At 34.0% G+C, this 20,090-nt stretch overlaps 1 protein-coding gene across 1 annotated transcript in view; it reads right to left on the reverse strand.

Moving 5' to 3' along the window:
* Positions 1-1,874: 1,874 nt before the first annotated feature.
* LOC148300529 (roundabout homolog 2-like) overlaps positions 1,875-20,090 on the reverse strand; it is a 42,363-nt gene continuing 24,147 nt past the window's right edge. The window contains exons 3-12 of the mRNA XM_088274631.1: positions 7,632-7,940; positions 7,097-7,250; positions 6,886-7,016; positions 6,530-6,802; positions 5,370-6,448; positions 5,026-5,257; positions 4,585-4,927; positions 4,304-4,476; positions 3,842-4,215; positions 1,875-3,754 (exon numbers count right to left, since the gene is read on the reverse strand). Coding sequence (XP_088130757.1) covers positions 3,125-3,754; positions 3,842-4,215; positions 4,304-4,476; positions 4,585-4,927; positions 5,026-5,257; positions 5,370-6,448; positions 6,530-6,802; positions 6,886-7,016; positions 7,097-7,250; positions 7,632-7,940 — 3,698 coding nt within the window. The 3' untranslated portion in view covers positions 1,875-3,124. The remainder of the gene's footprint in view (positions 3,755-3,841; positions 4,216-4,303; positions 4,477-4,584; positions 4,928-5,025; positions 5,258-5,369; positions 6,449-6,529; positions 6,803-6,885; positions 7,017-7,096; positions 7,251-7,631; positions 7,941-20,090) is intronic.

Raw genomic sequence — 20,090 nt, forward strand, 5'->3', positions numbered from 1 at the left:
TGTAAGTTTTATTTATTTAGAGAAAAACAAATACGAGTACGTAAGCTATATTAATTTTATATTTTTCAAGATTTTTTCAGTTAAGTATTTTCTTTACATACTTAACAAACATTCGTGAGTTTTAATTTTATTTAAAGAACTTATGTATATATTGGTGACGTATAGTCCTTCCTGACTGACTATAAAATATCGTAATTTTCTCAATGAATAAATAAATCTCATACATATTAATTTCACTAAAAATGCACTTATAATAATATAATAGAATTATGCAATTATAATATAATAGAATTTCTCTAATAACATTAGTTGTGATGCCAAATACTTTGCTGTCATATCAATCCATATAACTTTTATTCGTTAATACCACTTTATATGTACTACATATATTTTAATTGGCATTCACAAAAATAAAGTTAAATACAAAGTAAAGATTACTCTGTCTTACCATATCGATTTATTAAAAATATTTCTAGTATTACGTTTTTAACTTATGTAACAAAATCTGAACTAGAAATAGAATAATACGACGAAAATATTCGGATTGTATTACAGTGAATACATACACATATAAACGTTTCGTTTATCAAGTCTAATGAAAATAATATCCAAAAAAGATACTCTAGAAAGAAAAACAAAAAGTTTTCGGATGTTACAAAATTATTATGTAAAGATTATGTATTGTACATATTCATAAGTGCAACGCGAGGGAAGAAATGCACCAGTGCATGTAATTTCTATTTCACGCAACTGCTGTAACCAAATTGCCAGAAGGCTTCACGAACCCCTAATCCTTGGGAAGCGTCTTGTAAATTCAATTTTCTTTTTCAGGATTCCAATCTTCTTTCTTTCAAAGGATCCAATCTTTGGAAACTGCATCCCGGGAATGTTGTAAATGTCATGTTGCATTAATTTATATTACCTGTACAACAATATTGGTACAAACATAGTTCTTATAATTTGTATTAAACTTTCTTTAGAGAGCTTCTTTTTATATAATAGATTTCCCTTCAAAGGTTACTACTTCCTCATTTATCAACTGACTGGTTCTTATTTTTAAAAGCTTCTAAAGAAAACTTACTGCTTACAATTTGTTAAGGTTTTTTGATGAAACTCTTTTTATTTCATAATAATTAATTATATAATATAAAAAAATATATAAAATACATCACAGGCATCCACACTAATTGAAAATTAACCTTTTTATTTTATTTATAACTAATCACGTTGCATTTCCAAATCTTTCGTTGAGTTTTAATAAATGTTATGAGTTCTATAAATATGGCATGTAATATGTTTTATACACATACATATGTTTGAAAATATTTTTTTCCGTATATTCCTCTAAATTAGTAATTTATTGCAGTAGTCCTTAATTGAAAATGTAAAAATTTTTGACGGAAAAATCTGAAACTCACCCCATTTTTAAGTACTTAATGCACTTAAAAATGTTTGCACTTCAATGAATCGAAATATTCGTTAGTTAAAAATATACGTACTTCAATGAACGAATATTCGTTCTTACAGTTCTCCCTTAGACATAAAAATTAGTAAATAAAGATTTTGTAGGCTGGATCGATGTTCTCATATCTCGATAGTCATCTAACAATAATGTTGAGTATACCAAAACTCATGTTCCAATACATTTAAATAAATAATGGTATTTAAAAAAATATTGTCAAAATATTGTGTTGAACAATCTTCACATAAAATTGAGAATTGTTGTCACATTTTGAAGGCTAGAAAATCTATACGTTCTGTGTTAATACCTTTTGTAACAGAGTTATTCTTTTTATAAAATCTAAATTGAGTTAGTTAATGAGAGGGTTGGCTGAAAAGTAAGCAAGGTTTCTTGTTTCAAATAAAAGAAAACATCAATTTATAAATCGTACATTTTATTAATAATACAAATCTTAACCACAGGAAGGATGATACAGTTTAAATACTATTTCTTAACTTCTAAACTTAGCCTAGTCAGGGATATGCTCGGGAATATAATAAATCAATAACGATCACACTTTTAGTAACTGATTATGTACAAGAGAATATAAGGTATCAAATAGTATATTACTGTATTATATTATGTTACATATTATTTTAGGCTTTTAGCTCGAAAAATATGGATATGAAATGTTAAGCGTTGTCATAAATGGCATTTTTTTTGTTATCTGATATTATAAATAATTTTGTTATATTTAAAATTATTTTCTGATCATCATTAAAAAATCAAATTTATGTATTTAAATCTAACTCCACGAAAATACAAACATCAAATCTTTTTTTTTAAATTAACATTTTTTTTCTTGATATTCAGAGATAAATAAATTTCAGTGATGAATTTCGTTGAAAATTAGAAATTTGTGAAATTACACATTAGTTACCTTAAAAAAAATTATATTAACTTTACGGTATAGAAAATTAATAATAGTAACCAGTTAAAATTTTCACCTATTTTACCATTTACTTTTTTGGGCTCTTTGATTTTAATCAAATATCTTGGCTATTTTTGCATCTTTTTTTTCGATATTAAAAATTAATCATATCTATTTTTATTTATTTACATATGTTACATGTGTAAAACATTTCAACGCCCACTCATGAGTCTTTGATATGGTTATCACGTACCCTAAAAATTAAATCTGGTATAAATATTAGAACAATATATTATTATATACACAATATTTTACAAACAATTAAGCTCAACTAATTTTTTGGCGATTATTATTTTTTTCGTAATCATTTTAAACTATCGGATGGAAATATAAATTCTTTTTTCGTTGAAAAAATCGTTACAGTAAAATCTTAACACAAAAATCTAATACAATTCGCAATTAGAATCATTTAAGTAAAAAAGTTAAGTAATATTTGTTTAGTGTTATTATATAATACATTTGTACATTTTTTAACCTACTTAAAAAATATTGACTTGCTTGGATAACTCACATATATTTATGTACAAAGGTAAATTGTGTTTAAAAAAAGTAAAACAAACACTTCATGTAAATCTCGATGACTTGTTTAGAACACTTTTCAACGCAAACGTTTGATTATTTTAGCTGAAAATATCGTTTGTTTTTCACAATTGAGTTCCTTTTCAATTTTTACCATAATTAATATTTTTTATTCACAAATTATTTCCCGGTTCGCTTCGCGTTGACGTGTGATATTCAGTTTCCCTATTTTTCGCTTTGAACGATGCAAAAGCTCGCGCTCCACTCGAGTCATTAGGGGATGTTCTTAAATTAGTGGGGCGAGAATATTGATGATTCATCACCGACATTGGAGGAACGTTTCCCAAACAAAATTGTTCTCCGTCATCATCGAGGTAGGTGTTGCAGCGTCCGGTAGGAAGACCAAAGGTGGGGTTCTCCTGCATTCTAAAATTACTGTGATATGTTTCATTTCTCAGTGAATCGTCTCCGTCATTTGGCTTATTATCATACTTGGATAACTTTTGCTGTCGGTGGCTTCTTCTTTCTGTTCCAAAGCGGTTTTGAGATAGAGTGTACGTCTGATCTTTAGCAGAATTACACGGCTTGACTCCGCAGGAGTAATTGTCAGTTTGCAAGGAAAGATTGGACTTGTCGCTTATTCGCGGACCGTTTGGAATCTTGGAGTTCTGCTGCGAGAAATACGATTCTGAGAAAAGGTTTCTATTGAAGTACCCTCCGTTACTCGCTGGATAAATTTCTTCATCTGGGTCGTCATTCGAATTGTTGGAAACGTTACTTTTAGCGTAGCGATTTGTCCATTCCTATAAGAAAATGATCAAATCAATATACAATATTCTTTCAATATCTTATTATCAATAAACTTCATATCTACGAAACAAAATACTGACCATGGAATTGCTGTTATTTCCCGGACTAGGAACTAAAGTGACTGAAGCGTATGCTGCTGGTGAGTTTGGAGTTACGCATCCATCTTTCCTGAATGATATCATGGATGCATCAACTTCGGCGTAGTCTGGCATATTTCCATTAATCTTGTCGTACTCGGGTAGAGGTATTTGGCCATACTCCGGTTCCTTGTTCCCTCTTGTCCAGGAATTGGACTCCTTATCCCTCCATGATTCAGGCCTGCTCTTCACCCACAGGAGAGAATCTGTTTTGACATTTCCATTTTGCTTATATCCTGTCGCCATCGGGTGCGGAAGACCCATCGCTGACTTAATACTCATATGGTTCACGAGGTTTTTGCTCCCTGACTTTGGATCTAGAATAAAAATGTTGTTTTTAATATTCGTCTATTACTTATACGTTATTTGAAATACGTTTTTAAACATCTATATATAAGTATTTACCGTATAAATTGGGCAAAGGATTTTCTTTCATCATCAAGTGTCTTCTTCGAACTAACAGCATTGCCATGAAGAGAAGGATCATTGTGATGAATATGGATCCAAGTGCAGCCCAAAACCAAGTTTCCGTCAAGAAATCATCAGAAACTATTGTTTGTACATCTTGTCTCAAATTCCTATAAATAAAAAAATTAAATATGTTTTGTCGTTGTTGTAACTAATAAATGCGGAAATAAATAATTTTGGAAATTACAAATATTTTCATTTGAAGTATCAAAATTTACCTGTTCGGATCAAGAAGCCTGGTTGACGGATCAAAGCCATGAGTTGGCACGTAAGGCAGTTGTAACGTTGCGTGATGAGTGTATGGTCCGATTCCTCTAACAGTCGCAGCCGCGAGTTGCAACCAGTACGCTGATCCGGGATTCAGCCCATTAACTCTAGCGTTGTTTCCAACTACGGATACATTCTGAACAATACCCGAATCGTTTCCCGCTTCCTTAACTATAATCTGGTAGCACTGGATCACTCCATTGTGAGTTCCTATAGGAGGTGGTTTCCATTTCAATATAACGGATGAACTGTTGATAAGGGACGCTTCCAAATCAGTAGGTGCGGCATCAGGAACTAAAAAAATGACAAACATATGTATATTATAAAAGCAAATCAATTGAAATAACTTAATTGAAAGTGTTATGATAAATGTGTTGGTAATTTTAGATTACCTGCTTCCAAAGTTCTAACAACGCGAGTATTGGATGGTTTTCCCTCATTTCCTTTATAAAACGGAGTTACGAAAAACTCGTACTTCGTAAATTTTAATAAGCCATTTACTTCATAACTTGTAGTCCCCGAGTTAAACAAGGTCACCATTTTATATTCTGTCGATGAAACATTAAAGCCATCAAGAGACCTAAAATATATGTTAAGTCCATCCAGTTTGGGCCCGTTTACAATCTGCAATAAAGTAAGTTAGTTATGAGGGATGTTTGAAATAGCAATTTCGAATTAAATAGATTAAATAAATTTAAAATCACATATAAGTAAAATAAAAATAGACCATTCTTACCTTCCAAACAAGTTTTACAGACGTAGATTCCGTTGCGATGGCTTCTAAAAGTTTAACATTATCGTTTGATTTTAAATTATTACGAAACTTTGCTAATTTGGCAGTTTCAGCATTAGTGTTTCCGAAGTCATCGTCTTTATGGAAAATAATTGTGTCAGAAAACTCACTAGGAGGAGAGAATCCGTGAGAGTTTTCAGCACGAATGTAAAATATGCAATTAATATCGCTATCTATGAATCGTTGCGTGTATGAAGTTTCTCGGAGGCGACGCGCTACTACGATCCATTTAGCTTCAAATCTTCCCTTGTCTGTATTGTCCCTTCCGAACATTTCTACTTGGTATCCCAGTAAAGATGATGATCCAATCTTATTATTCTGCGACCATGATATCGTAACACTCTTACTCGATTTACTCACTACGGTCGGTTTAGTCGGAGGCCCCGGAAGGGAGGATAATTCGGGACCTCGGAAAAAATTGACGCTAGGATTTGTTGGCGCATCGACCAGTAGCGAAGCTGTCCAAGTAGACTTCCCCGTTTTAGATGACGCAATACAGGTATACACACCACTATCGTCATTATTCAGATCTTTTATAACTATTCCGGTATCAGATACGTTGACTCTATCATCTGCTACAATTGGCATTCCTTTGTAGTGCCAAGTAATCACCGGTTCTGGATTTCCTCCACCGCTGCACGGTAAAAGTGCCGTCGATTTATGGGGAAGCGTTTGGTTAGAAGGACCCATAATAATCACAGGAGGAGGTCTTTCATCCTCTGTCGTTACAAACAATCTCGCACTTTCTAGCGCTGATCCTGCTAAATTAACGGCCGAACAGGTTATGGAAAGATACGAGTCAGCTTTGGAGACATTTTTTAGAACCAATTTTACGGTTCCATTAATAATATTGGAAGCAGAAAACCGTTTTAATGATGTTCCTGGTAATATTAGAGATGAATTTCCTTCTAAAGACCAAAATATGCTTGGATTTGGTGTACCCTTCACATTACACTCAAAAACTGCATCTTCTCCTTCTTCTATTATTTGTTGCTCTGGATGGATTTTTACCGAAGGCAATTCTATAAATTTAAATGTGATTAAAATGAGAATTAATTTAAAATGCAGCTTTATTAAAAAACCTCATATGATATATCTCTTACCTTGAACGGTGAGTGATCCCCACGCAGATATAGTTCCGACGGTATTATCAGCTTCACAAATATAATCCCCTTCGTCTTCAACGGTTACTGATTCTAACTGTAAACTTCTATCTTCTAGTACATGAACTCTGCCGAGAGGCATATTGCCACCGTCTGCTGTTCTTCTCCATAGAACATCTGGAAACGGATCACCTCCCACGCGGCACTCAAATATTACCGTTTTCCCAGAAAAAACGGTCAGATCCTTCGGCCCAGAAATAAGATATGGTTTGACTAAAAAGCAAATTATATATTGACATATTTTATCCATTCGTTTCATAGTTTAAAATGCTAAACGTATTAGTTTCAGTACTTACTATATACTCTCAACTTTGCGATCGCTGATTCTCTGACTCCTACAACATTTTTTGCAATACATTGATATCGTCCATCATCAGACGTTCTTAAATCTTGAATGACTAAATTACCACCGTCTACAATATTAATCCTAGAAATATAAAATAATAAGATATAATTTTTTTTTTTTTTAATTGAAGAAAAATTCTGTCATTTCATCTTGTTGTATACCTTTCATTGTTTTCTAGATCAATCTCTTCGCCATTTTTCTTCCAAATGACGGTCGGATCTGGCGTTCCTCGTGGAGGTTGGCACTCCATTAAAGCGCTATCACCAGCTGCTCCACGTGTATCGGCTGGTTCTAACCGGAAGTCTTCTCGAAGAACTAGATAAGACGATACACAATTCAGAAATGCTACAAATTATCAATTCTATGTTGTCTGTGAATCAAACATTAGATATTTAAATGTTATTGTAAATGTATCCACCTCCGTAGTGTAATGGTAAGCGTGTTTAGCTACCGTGCTGGAGGACCCAGGCTCGATTCCCAGGGGGGTCAAATAAATATAAGTGATGTTTTCACTCTTATATTTATTTAATATTACAATGGACAGGTGCCGGAAGCGGAGGGCTGATCACCTTTCCTTCATGTGTTAACAATCAAGATAACACTGCATTTAAATGATGCAGTGCCCTTTGCACCATTATGTGCGGATAAGGGTTAGAATAAGAACAAGTAAATATTTCAAAAGGATATTTTACATACCAGCTACAGTAAGAGTTGCGTTTCTGCTTCGCGCGGTTCCCAGGTGGTTGGATGCCTCGCACCAGTAGACTCCCTGGTCCGTGTCCCTCCTCGCGTGAGTGGCCCTCAGGAAGAAGAGCCCCCCGGCGGGGAGGAGCACCCGCCGCGAGCCCCCTGTACCCCCGTTGGCTAAGGGCGCGCCGTCCTTGTACCAGCTTATTGCCGGAACGGGGTCGCCATCGGCCCGACACTCGAGGGTGGCGGGCTGGTGCCTGATGACCATGGTGTCTTTAGGCTCCTCGACCATGTGGGGTGGTGATTCGGTACTCCCTGTAACAAAATGAAGATAAAAAAAATTAAAATATTTATTGTAGTGTAAATTGATACATGAATTAGATTTCTACTGTAATAACGTAATTTTAAAAGACCTGTTTCGTCTTACGATTGGAATATCACACACTTACACTCTCCTTATCATTCATCTTTTACAAATAGTAATAATTTTTCTTTAATGACCTCATGAAGGAATGATTTTCGCAAACCAGTAGTCACGATTAAGTGTTTTTTAAGTGGTATTACATTTTCTACTTAACAAGATGAATATTGAGAAGAGTGTTATATGTATTACCATACTACAAAGTTATCAATACTTTTTATAAACAAAATAAATCAGTGTTTAAAAAAACAGAAGTACCTACCTATTTAAAATTTAATCAAACTAGTAAATTTAATTGAATCCATCCTAACAGATTATTAATTAGTGTAGTGAGTGCATATTTTCAAAGGTTGTAAGTTCAGAACGTGCGTATCCTTAATACTATTCATTCACATACATGGTTTTATATATAATATGTGGTTTACACACTTTCGTAGAATATAAAAATCTACAGCCTTAGAACGTACTTTAGACACTCAACTTATCCTTTTACATGGAGCCATGTGGGGTGTGGGTGAGAGTGTGCAGCAGGATAGGTGAAGAGGGTAGAAAATTTATAGAAGGTACTTAAAATTTTAACACTTCGAAACTCACACACACTCAAATTGCGCACTTTTATTTTGCCCAGACGCTTTTTTCCGCTGATCTTTACACGTGTGTTCGTTTAAATGTCTACAGTTAATACTATTTGAAATGACGACGATAAAATATATGACATTTTAAAAAGCGTTATGGATGTATTTTGGGGGATATAGAAAAAAATATTTATTTGGAGATTTATATTCATTCGTGCTAAACCACAATGAATAAAGATTAAAGGAGAAATTTGATAGTGAATGTGGATCAGATAAAATTCAGAATTCACGATCAGATTAAGGCAACGCTTAAGGTTTAAAATGTCAACAATTTGGGGAATCCAATTATTTCTGAAAAAGTAGGGAAATTTTATTTTGATTTTAGGCAGAAAATAAATTTCGAGTCCTAGCTAATATTTTTTTGGGTAAAATTTGTTGACAGAAAAGAAATGAACCGACCGTCATCCCCTTTTTTAAATAAGGTAAATAAATTCCCTTTATGATTTAATTAAGAAAACCCCCACTTTGGATGAAAAACATTCCGCTAACTCTTGTACGAAAGTCACCACTCGACTGAAAACTTCCCCTCTCCATTTCTATGAGAGAATAAGGCTCTGAAAGTTTTCTTTTTATATGAGATCAGTTCTTATTGCGGTATGAATATAAAACGTAGCGGGTTGTTCCGAAATATTTGGGGTGGTTTAAAAACAGGGTCGGGCATGAAATCACGGGAATGAAAAGACACTGGCAACATTAATATATACCATATGTTATGTTTTAAGTTTTTACTGTTTTGTATCATAAATATTTTTTTAGTATACTTTTTTTTAAATATAAGGCGATGGTTATCCACTTTAAATAAAACAGTTAAAGTAAACTGTATTTTCGGATATCTTGTATGAATTATGTATTATACTTCTATTTTTTTCTCTAAAATCATTGACACATAATAATTAGTTTACAGAACACTTCCAATCAGGACGATTTGCGAGTGTTCAGTAAACTAATTGTTCCTGAATACTCGCAAATATGACATATGTATTTTTATGCTCTTGATCTCCAATTATATTGCGAGAAGTATATGATTAAAAGTATACTGACCACTTCCCTTCATCGCAAACGATCTTGTGAGGTATACTTTTTTCTATGATTTTGTATTGAATGTTATCTTTACAGGTTTTGGAACTATTCAAATATTTATTTAGCAAAGAAAAAAGTCTCATTACGAATTGCGCCGTCATTTGTTAAAAATATGATGGCGCATAATGATAATGGAGCTGTCCATTTGACATTACTTACTTTATATTACATAGAAGCTCATTTAACCTCACGGGTTATCTTAGCAGTGTTTATGCGATACAAACTAATAAGAGTACGGCTATACTATCTCGAGCGCCCTATCCATTGCTGCCATTTTCTTTTTTCTACCTTGACATTCGTTATATGAATTCCTTAAAATATATTCTACTCCTCTTTCAGATTGGTTAGCAAGACTGATAACCTTACCCTCTATTTATCATCGAGTTAACATGTCAATCGATGCGGTGCTTTATGCACCATTTAAGTGCGGAGAAATCTCAAAGAAGAAAAAGCAAATTAATGTTTGTTTATTGTTTAAAATTGCACTCATATTAGACCACTAATTGCGTTTTATTTCAAACAACTTGTTTTAAAAACTATAGATGTTTTCATTGACAGATGTGACATCGACAGGTTATAGATGTTTTCATCGACAAAAACTGCGATTTTCGAAACTAATCGTGTGAAATAAAACGGAAATAGTGATCTAGTACATGTGTTTAATTTTAAATAATCAATATATTATTCCACAATATTAATGCCAAATCTATAAATAATATAATGTTTACAACATTTTGAGTGTGTTCATATACTTTTCACAGATCTGGATTATCTCCTCTTAGGAGATTGTTTTCTTGACATTTTTGACATCCCCATATAGATGAAGAAGAATATGGAAGTCCCGAACATCCATATTTTTTTCAATTACATATGTTAAGATGTCAAAAATTGTAAAATATAATGTTTTTTTTTTCAATTATTTTTTTTGAATTAACGTTCTTAGGATTTCTTGAAATCGAGGTACATTCAAAAAAGTTTTAATGCTTTTTTAATCGGTGAAATTACGCTTATCTTGTATTTTAATACATACTTAAATTTGACTTTTTTTACTAGCGCACTCGGTGCGTATCTGCCTTCGCGAGGGGTGAGACACATCTGGTCGGGTTTTTATGAAAGAGGGAAGGTTAAGGAGCGGTCGCGGGAGGGGTGAGAGGGGGGGGGGGAAATAACAAGAAACTTGACTTTTAGTGGACACATTACTCGGGTGAATCCCATTCGGCGGAGGGCCCGAGGATTTGCAAGCGATCTTCCCAAATATTCCCCAGGGCGGAAGTTTTCGCCGGGATATTTTGATTTTATTTGGGGATTTTTAGACAATACACTTTATTTTAGTATGCTGTTCACATTTTGTACTCAGCATTGAGGAATTTAAAAAATAATAAAAAAGAAGCGATGAAGTTGGCAAAAGAAGGAGCAAAGTAGACGGAATGCAGTCGAAATGCGATCGCTCAAACAAATGTGTGTCAAAAAACGATGTATGATAGATGTTTTAATGATGAAATAAGGAAAGAATACAAGGCTAAGATAAGCGTTATCGATAGCGAAGCGTTGAGATAGTATGCACACGTGGAAGGAATGAGTGAGAAAAAACGGAAAAAAAATTATCATGTGAATGTAGTTGGGAAAAGAAGCTGAGAAAGACCGAGTAAAACTTGGCACGATCAGGTATGTCAAATACTTAAATTATAAGGAGATGTATGAATGTGGAAGAGGCGAAGAATGCTTGCAAAGACAGAGAGGTATGGGGTTCTATTCTTTTTGCCTACCCCTGCGGGGAAGTAGCATGATAGTTAGTTATTAATTTAAAAATGTTTGTAAAGAAAGACATTTCCTTTCTTAATTTTTTGTTACTTGAGACAAAGAACCACCTTTCGATAAAATATAAAAACGCGAATATTCTTGAAACAAATTTGAGAAAGAATTTCATAATTGGCCTTCTTTTTTTAGAGAGATATTGATTTTATTGAAATTGAAACGGTTCGAAGCTCATTGAATATTTATTAGAAATACCGAGGATGTCTCCATCACCGGTATTTACATTTTATTACAGGCTAGAAATAAATTCAAAATAAATTATTCAAAAGCTTATCTGACTAGTCGAATACGTAAATTAGTAAATAAAGGTTTTTTTTAAATAAAATATAAAGAATTGTGCAGGACTTCCAATACAAGAATTTCATCCCTAAATTCATAAAATAAGGGCCGGTTAAGGCTGAAGATACTGAGCATGGTGTCTTAAGACGTCAGGGGAAGGGGGATGAAATATAGCGGGAAGAAAAGTATGGAGAAGTAAGGAGAAGTATAGGGAGGCTTGGGAAGAACGATACAATGTCACCAACAACCCCAAGACGACGGTTTAAGTGGAGAGTAAAGTTATGGGATATTTTGTAAGAGATGCAGTATAATGTACGCACGGCTTTATAGAGCTTTAGAATGCATTACACACCACAATATGAGGCTCCTTTTTGTGCTTGTATTACAATATTTTCTTCATTTTCTTATCATATTGTGTTGGTACATAAGATAATCTGAGAAGATTGCAGTGAATCCGGTACATGGCTCCTGTATACCATCGAAGTATTACGATAGTAAATGAACACCATTATCCATATTATTTTTTGACATCTCAACAAAGATGAAAAAGAATATGGAAGTCTGGTTATTTATTTCACCTCACCAATAGATGTGTCTAGTGAAATTCTAGTGATTTAAGTACAATGTTTCGAAAGTGGATTACATATATAGAATTTCCAAGAATTTGAGTAGTGTGGTTGTCCATCATGGGTAGAATTGGTGAATGTGACATGTGTGTAAAGTGATTACTTAAACTATCCTATGACGGTCGTAAGCCCCGTAAATACCCAGACTTCCATATTCTTCTTCATCTTTGATGAGACGTCAAAAAATAATATGAAAAATAACTCCTTTAATTGGAGTAATTCCGATTTGTGAACAAGTATTTGGACACACTCAAAATGTTGTAATATTAGTTTTGTGAATCACTTATCGACCTAACTAACGAGGTATCGAACGAGCGTGTTCTGTTAACTGTTGAGAACATCTCAATCAGACTTCACGCGTTGTTACTCGAAAGTGCCACATTCCGACCACTTGACGGTACGTACTCCCATCCCGGTGCATTCCTCCGAATCCTTCCCACTGCGACTCTGCCAACCCTCCTTGCCATCCAGTATTAAGAGGGCGTGCTAAAACAGGATTTACGAGACGTGCTCTAATGTAGTTTTAAAGTTGTTTAGACGATTTTGCTGCACAGTAATTTCCTCTAAAACTTTATTTTAATGGCATCCTATTCTTAAACGTCACTGCATGCTTAAGAAATACAAACTTTGCCGATGCCGAATTGAGATAGGCGCAAAATGAACGTAAAGGCATCGAGCCATTGTCAAACTAAAGTGGTCTCATATTAAAACTTCATGATCAATTTGCTTGAAAGGGAAGAGTTTCAAGAATCTGATTTGTGATTAAGGAGTTGTCATATCTCAAAAGATAATTACGATAAAAACTTATTAAAATGTTCATTATGCAATTTTCATATGCATTACATTTGATATAGTATTTGGGCCAAACAATTGTATTTTTTTTTGTAATACTTTTTTATTATCAATAATTTAGTGTTTTTTAAGAGTACCGTTTGTGCTTTTACTATTTAACCTAGTATGTATTTCGATTTCATACTATTTTAGTAAGCTTAAGCGACTCATTGTTTAAAATATGTATCAAATTGTGGTAGAGTGGGTTCACCACCCAGAAATTCAGAGAAACATAATCACAAAACCACGGTACCAAAACCCGACACAAAAAAATACTACACAAATTTTCTAGAATAGTCGTTAGCGCATTTGTTTTCAATACTGGAGAACCTAGATTCGATTCCTAGGGGGTCCAAATAAATATTTGTGATTTTTCACTGATGCGTTTACATTAAATCTTTCGGGACTGCTACCTGTGAAGCAAAGGACTGTTGAGCAAGAAGTATAAGTAAGTCTCTTTTCTACCGAACGTTTTTATGACTAAGATTGAATTAATTATGTAATAATGTTTAAAATAATTATAGTTTTAAATATCAAAATTGCTTTTGATTAAAATCGTTCTTAAGGAGGTTTTTCATGAATTCGGAGTTGTACAAATCGCCTTTCATTATTATATTATTATTGGGACACTACTTTAACATTAATAAATGACGTAGCACATGAGTGTATCCCAAATTTGTATAAAATTCTACTTGTTTATTACTTTCAACTTCACAATCTAGATAAGTCGTGGTTTTCGTTTTGTAGAGTCATTCCATTTGTTTTCGTAATATTATTTGTGTAGACGATTAAGAGGGAAGGTAATTGAATTACGTTGACTGAAAACGATAGTTTCCTTTGTTTCACGATAAGTAATACTGTCGCGGGTGCATCACGCAACACTCGGGACGTGTTAATAAATCATCGGATTTAAATACAAGAACGCGGTCTTCTGGCGTTCTTGCAGAATAATTACCGAAGGGAGGAAGAGGGGAGCCTCCGACATTCCAGAAAGACAACGTTTAAAAAGAACACGCAACAGGAAACAACAATGAAGGTAGGCACGAATCGATAAATTCTTGGGGGGATGCACCAGGTTTTACCGCACTTAAAATCAAATTTATGGACTCATTGAAGTGATCCCTTAGGGCTGGAGACATAACCCACATTGGATACTTACTTCACTTGCATCGTTAAGTCTTAAATCATTTTTGGATGGTATCAATAAATGGGTAACATAAATAACAACGATACTGGGGGGATGTAAAAGTAAAATTACTTTATGGAATTTTTCATTTTTGTTACAACTATATACTATATTCTTATTACAAGAATACTTTTCTACAATTATTTCCGTTTATTTATATTTAATTTAAAAGATCTCTACGTAATCGGAGGGCATGTATTACTAGATGTATGGATGCGAAGAAAGCTAGGAGTATGTGTCAGGACAGAAAAGTGTAGCGTTCCATCCTCACTACCTACCTCTGCAGATAAACGGCGTGATAGTTGTAGTAATAGGAGTAATTAAAATGCACCCTTGTAAATTTCTGTATAGCATTGAAAGCTGGACTATCACCCAAGCTACCGCAAAGAAGATTAAAAAAGTATTGAAAATGTGGTCTTGTGCAGTAATGCTCAAAATATCGTAGATTGAAGATATATAGTATATACATAAAAGTTATAGACTCTGTAAAAATGAAAGCTTAAGTACCACACATTGCCATTTTATGGGTGGAAAGTAATTTGAAGTAATACGTTTCATACTTCAAGGCAAAGTTGAAGATAAACGCAGTATAAGAATAAGGCTTATATACTGGCTTAAAACGTTAGAGTTGTTTCTTAGTAGCACTGTCGCTGTTTAGAGCGGCTGCAGACAAAGTAAAAATTGCCATGGTAATTGCCAACCTCTAGCGTGGGACTGCATAATAAGATGATGAAGGATATATCTACATTTTGTAAAAGTATATGAAGTTTGTTTTAGTATTTTATTTTCTTTAGTTAATTAAAGGAATGTTTAAGCAACTTGTTTGATTCGAATTTACCAGCCCAAGCTGAAAATGAAAGTTTTGAAAAAGAACTTTTGTAAACTTTCGTGATACTGTCGTAATTACTCGTAATATGAGTATCAAGAATAAGTTCTTGGAGGATGCCGACAAAGGTCACTATTTTTAACCCCTATCCATACGCAATGACGACATGTTGACTTGAAAGGTAATTATATAAAGGCGAAATTATCAGTACTGCGACTCACGTGCAATATATTTTATGGGAGATAAGATACAGATATGTTAGTGAAGGAATTACAAGTGAAGGACATCACTACTTTTATCTTTTTTACAAAAATGTTTTAAATGTAGGTAAATAAATAACCACTCATCGCTATTTTAGTCTACCAGTTTCGAGATGTTCCTGTCTTTTCGTCAGGGAAAACACTACACCAGCATACAAACAACACTACAAGTCACTACCATAGCACTATTCACATATTTATATCTTGTATTATCTTGGAATTTATTTGTAGGGTTATTTTGAAGGATTTCAAGAAGTTTATCATTAAAATCCTTCCAAATAACATCTAAACAGTGTTATGGTAGTGACGTGTAAAGTTTTGTTTGCGTGCTGTTGTAATGATTATCGTAATGAAGAGACAGATGTGTTTTAAACCCGTAGATTAAAATCTCAGTTACTCTGATTGATTACATATTAACATTTTTGTTTAAAAAAAAGTAAATATGACTAACCACAAAGTAAATGCTATGCATATTATAAAAATATATAAATTTTAGATATATTATTTGTTTCTCAGGTGTTATCAACGAACTGAGAAAGGAAATAAATTCCTTCAGAAAATACAAGATTTTCGCAATACAAGACTCCGCTATAACGCATCACGCGTGTGGTATATAAATCGGGCCTATATGTGTGCCTATCGATTTTCCTATATCTGATGAACATGGGGATAAATGGATTTGTAGAGGAAGGGTATCTGGAAGAAAATGGGAAGAAAAACGGTCTCTCGGGGCGCTGCACCGCCATCAGCTGGCACTGTCGCTAGTGTCGCGTGCAATGCCAGCCTGTAATGGCGGCGTCGCGTGTTCGATTCCATTTTACACTCTTTTGACGGGCCTTTTTCTTTTTTGCCATCGGTCTTACATGCACACGCCTCGTACAGAACCGATTTTGTTTGGTCGATTAGAAGGCATGCCTGATGGTTTAATCAACACTACACTTCGTTTAATCGACTTTTAGCAGTAATGACATCAGATAAATCGACGCAATTATCTCTAGTAGTTTTGTAAAGTTTATGGTTTGCATGAAATAAGGAGGCATTGATTAATTGTACCATTTTTTTTGCTTTTTTACTGGTAATTATTTTGAATAATTTATCAATTTTATGATTGATATTTTAATCAAATAACTTCTCAATAACTATTCATATTACCCCGATATCACAGATTATAATAGATAATATTTTTTCCATTTCAAAATTTGTCCTTAAAAACAATTCGCTTCAATTCAATTTCAGCACATTTTTTTTAAACGATCACATCTTCAATTTAATAAAAATTATTTTCTAATTGCCAGAATGAGTGATTTTAGTTTTTTGAATTTACAATTTCAAATGAGTAAAATGTTGGGTAGCAAAATCCATAGCGCGCAATATAGAGAGCATGAAATTACTTACCCATGAACGATTTTTTTTGCAGGTACCCGAAAGGCTGATTCACTTCATGTGTTTTACGATCAAGATACCACTGCTTATATACTACGTAGTTCCTTATGCACCATTGGGTGTGAATGAGGGTTCGAGAGGAAGAGAGAGCAAAGTTATAGTAATTTGATACAAATAATGTTATAGTGATCATGTCATGTATTCTTGATATTTCTTCACTTCTTCTTCTTCTAAATAATAATTAAACAAATATAAATTCGAATAATTTATGTAGCGTCATTTTCGTAAAATACTACCTAAAGGGCGCTTATTCAATAAGTTATGAATATTCAACAAGATGGTGGTTATCATCATAGAATATTTTCATCTAGAACGGTCCTGCTACGATTTTCGGAAGAATTTTCGATTTTTAGAATGAAACGTAGACCGGACTCAATTTTTTTATTGCCAGCTTGAAGGCTCTTTAATTTCCACAGTTTGTGTATTTTATCGGGAAACGAATACCATATTATTTTCTAACTAGAATGCTGTTCAAATTACAAAGACAGACGTTGAAAAAAGTCAATCTTATAATTACAGTTGTCTTATCGTGCCAAGTCTTTAATTGCACGTTATACCTGACACCAGTTAGTGGGGGTTACTTGTATTATTACGGGGGCAGTTACACAGAAAAGAAACGGGGGAAGGATTGAACAAATTACTGCTGTAGAAGCACGATGTCAGGGGGTGTGGGGGGAGGGCCAGGGGTAGCTATAGAGCCGGCAACTGGTAATTATCACGTCGCATATTTGTCTTTCGTGATACTATTCAGCCAATTCCTGAACACGAAGGGTAGGTTCAGAATGCATTCAGCGTTTCAGTCAGACACATCATACATTTTTCTGGCATGGTGCACAGGGCACCGCGTCAGTTCAAAGCGGACAAGCAAACCTTGACGTCATAAAAGGTGATTTTAAATCAGTAATAGGAAGCAGACTTTTAATTTAAAAATTATTTTAAATTGAGATAAATGGATATAGAAGTGGAGTATGCTTGATGATACGCAGATCATGTAAGTAAAGGAGCTCAGGGTCAAGGACATCTTTAAAGATAAAAAAAAATAAGCAGGAAATACAGTTTTTTATTCAAATCTCAACATATATGAAGATGAATATGGAAATTTGGGCACACGACCTGTCATGGGCAGATTAAAGTGATTTTTTTATACACGATGAACATTCGCCATTCTACTCACGATTAACAACCACACTATTAGGATGTCGAAGGATACTATACCGAGTTTACTACACTATGTAGCTCCCCTGAAAATATACTCGTTCGACCAAGTTCAAATCTAAATATTATGAACGTTATGTTAAGTTAAATAACTTATGTGTTAACATTAATGATTTTAAGAGACACATCGCTGGTTAAATGCTTAAGGGCCTTAACGCAAAAAAAAAACTTTTTATTCCAAAAATAGTATCTTAATCGTCAACATTTTAACTAACTAACTAACTTACCATCACGCCGTTTCCCCGCAGGTGTAGGCAGAGAGAATAGAGCGCCACACCACTCTGTCCTTGCAAACATTCTTCGCCTCTTCTACGTTCATGCATCTCCTCATACATACCCGCCGATTGTTACGAGTCCTAACCTGACCACTTTCAAGTATTTGGCATACCTGATCGTGCCATGTTTTTCTCGGTCTTCCTCTGCTTCTTTTCCAATTACCTTCGCATCATAAATTAGTTTTACCGTTCTTTCCTCACTCATTCGTTCTACATGTCCAAACCATCTCAACACACCTTTCTTAATTTTATTGATAATGCTTATCTCAGCTTTGCATTCCTTCCTTATTTCACTGTTCGTACATCTATCATACATCGTTTTGTCGCACATTCTTCTGAGAGATCGCATCCGAAAAAGATACTTATGATTCTAAATGAAATGGACATCGGTGTTTTTTTCGAATATGAAAATGTTGACGATTTAGTTACCATTTTTGGAATAAAGAGTTGATTTTTTTTGCGTTGTGGCCCTTTGGCATTTAACCAGCGACATGTTCATATTACCTGTAACTTAGTTTTATATTAAGCCTCGACAAAGCCTTAATTATTGATTAAATCCTTTTAATCAAAAAAATTATGCACAAGTTTTTAATTAAATCGTCTTGGACTTGCATTCTTCGGTCATACTTGTTTTTTTTTTATCACACCGATCGTGGTGCTAGTAATGCATCATAATAATGCATTGAAAGCTGGACGTAGGTACTGAAGTAATTCACAGCATTGTTGTTTTCGGTGTAAGCTTCGAACCGCGCACGATACCCCCATTAAATGTAAAGTACTCTGACCCATTGCCGTGTGAACGGAATTACACCATCCGACGGTATTACGAAACCTTTATTCCATGCTCCATTATTCCGACCAATAAAAATTCACGTAATTCCGTTTTAAAATTGCATTTTCAATTTAATGACGAATAATGGATCAATGCACCAATAGGCTATTCAAAATGGGAAGAAATCATATGGTTATAGAATTCAAATGACCGGTACTACCATTACAGCTTTAGGGGTAGGCAGTGAGGACGAAACGCCAAACTCTTCTCTCCTGACATACTCCTAATTGTCTTTACATCCATATACACTAAATTCCCTTTTTGCACTTTTTTAACAACATTTTGAAATAACACGGTGCAAAAAAAGAGAGAAAAAAATCGAACATTTATTTGACAATGCTTAACAGTAATTTGAAATTTCGTACATCCCTCGTATGTACTTAGATAATACTCAGTTCTATTCGCGGATAAGGTGAATATATTTAAACATATGTAGGTGTCTCAACTTGTCTGAAACATGTATCGTTCCTCTTTATATGAAAGAAGATGGAAGTTTGAACATCCCAGGACCTATGACCTGGCATTTTTCTGGCTTAAACGATCACTTTAAATACCTACTTTTTTAACGATCACCATTTTATCCATTATTGAGCATCCATATTGTATTTATCCTTGAAACCTATATATGTATATGCAGTTGTCTTAGAACCTTCCACATGTCAGTACAATTTTCGATTTGGTTGGAAAATGGCTGACTATAGCGCCATCAGTTGAGAAATTGATGAAGTATTTATTTAGCTT

Source organism: Brachycentrus maculatus, unplaced genomic scaffold, assembly GCF_059751285.1.
Source record: "Brachycentrus maculatus isolate JH-2025_06_01 unplaced genomic scaffold, ASM5975128v1 h1tg000696l, whole genome shotgun sequence".
Lineage (NCBI taxonomy): Eukaryota > Metazoa > Arthropoda > Insecta > Trichoptera > Brachycentridae > Brachycentrus > Brachycentrus maculatus.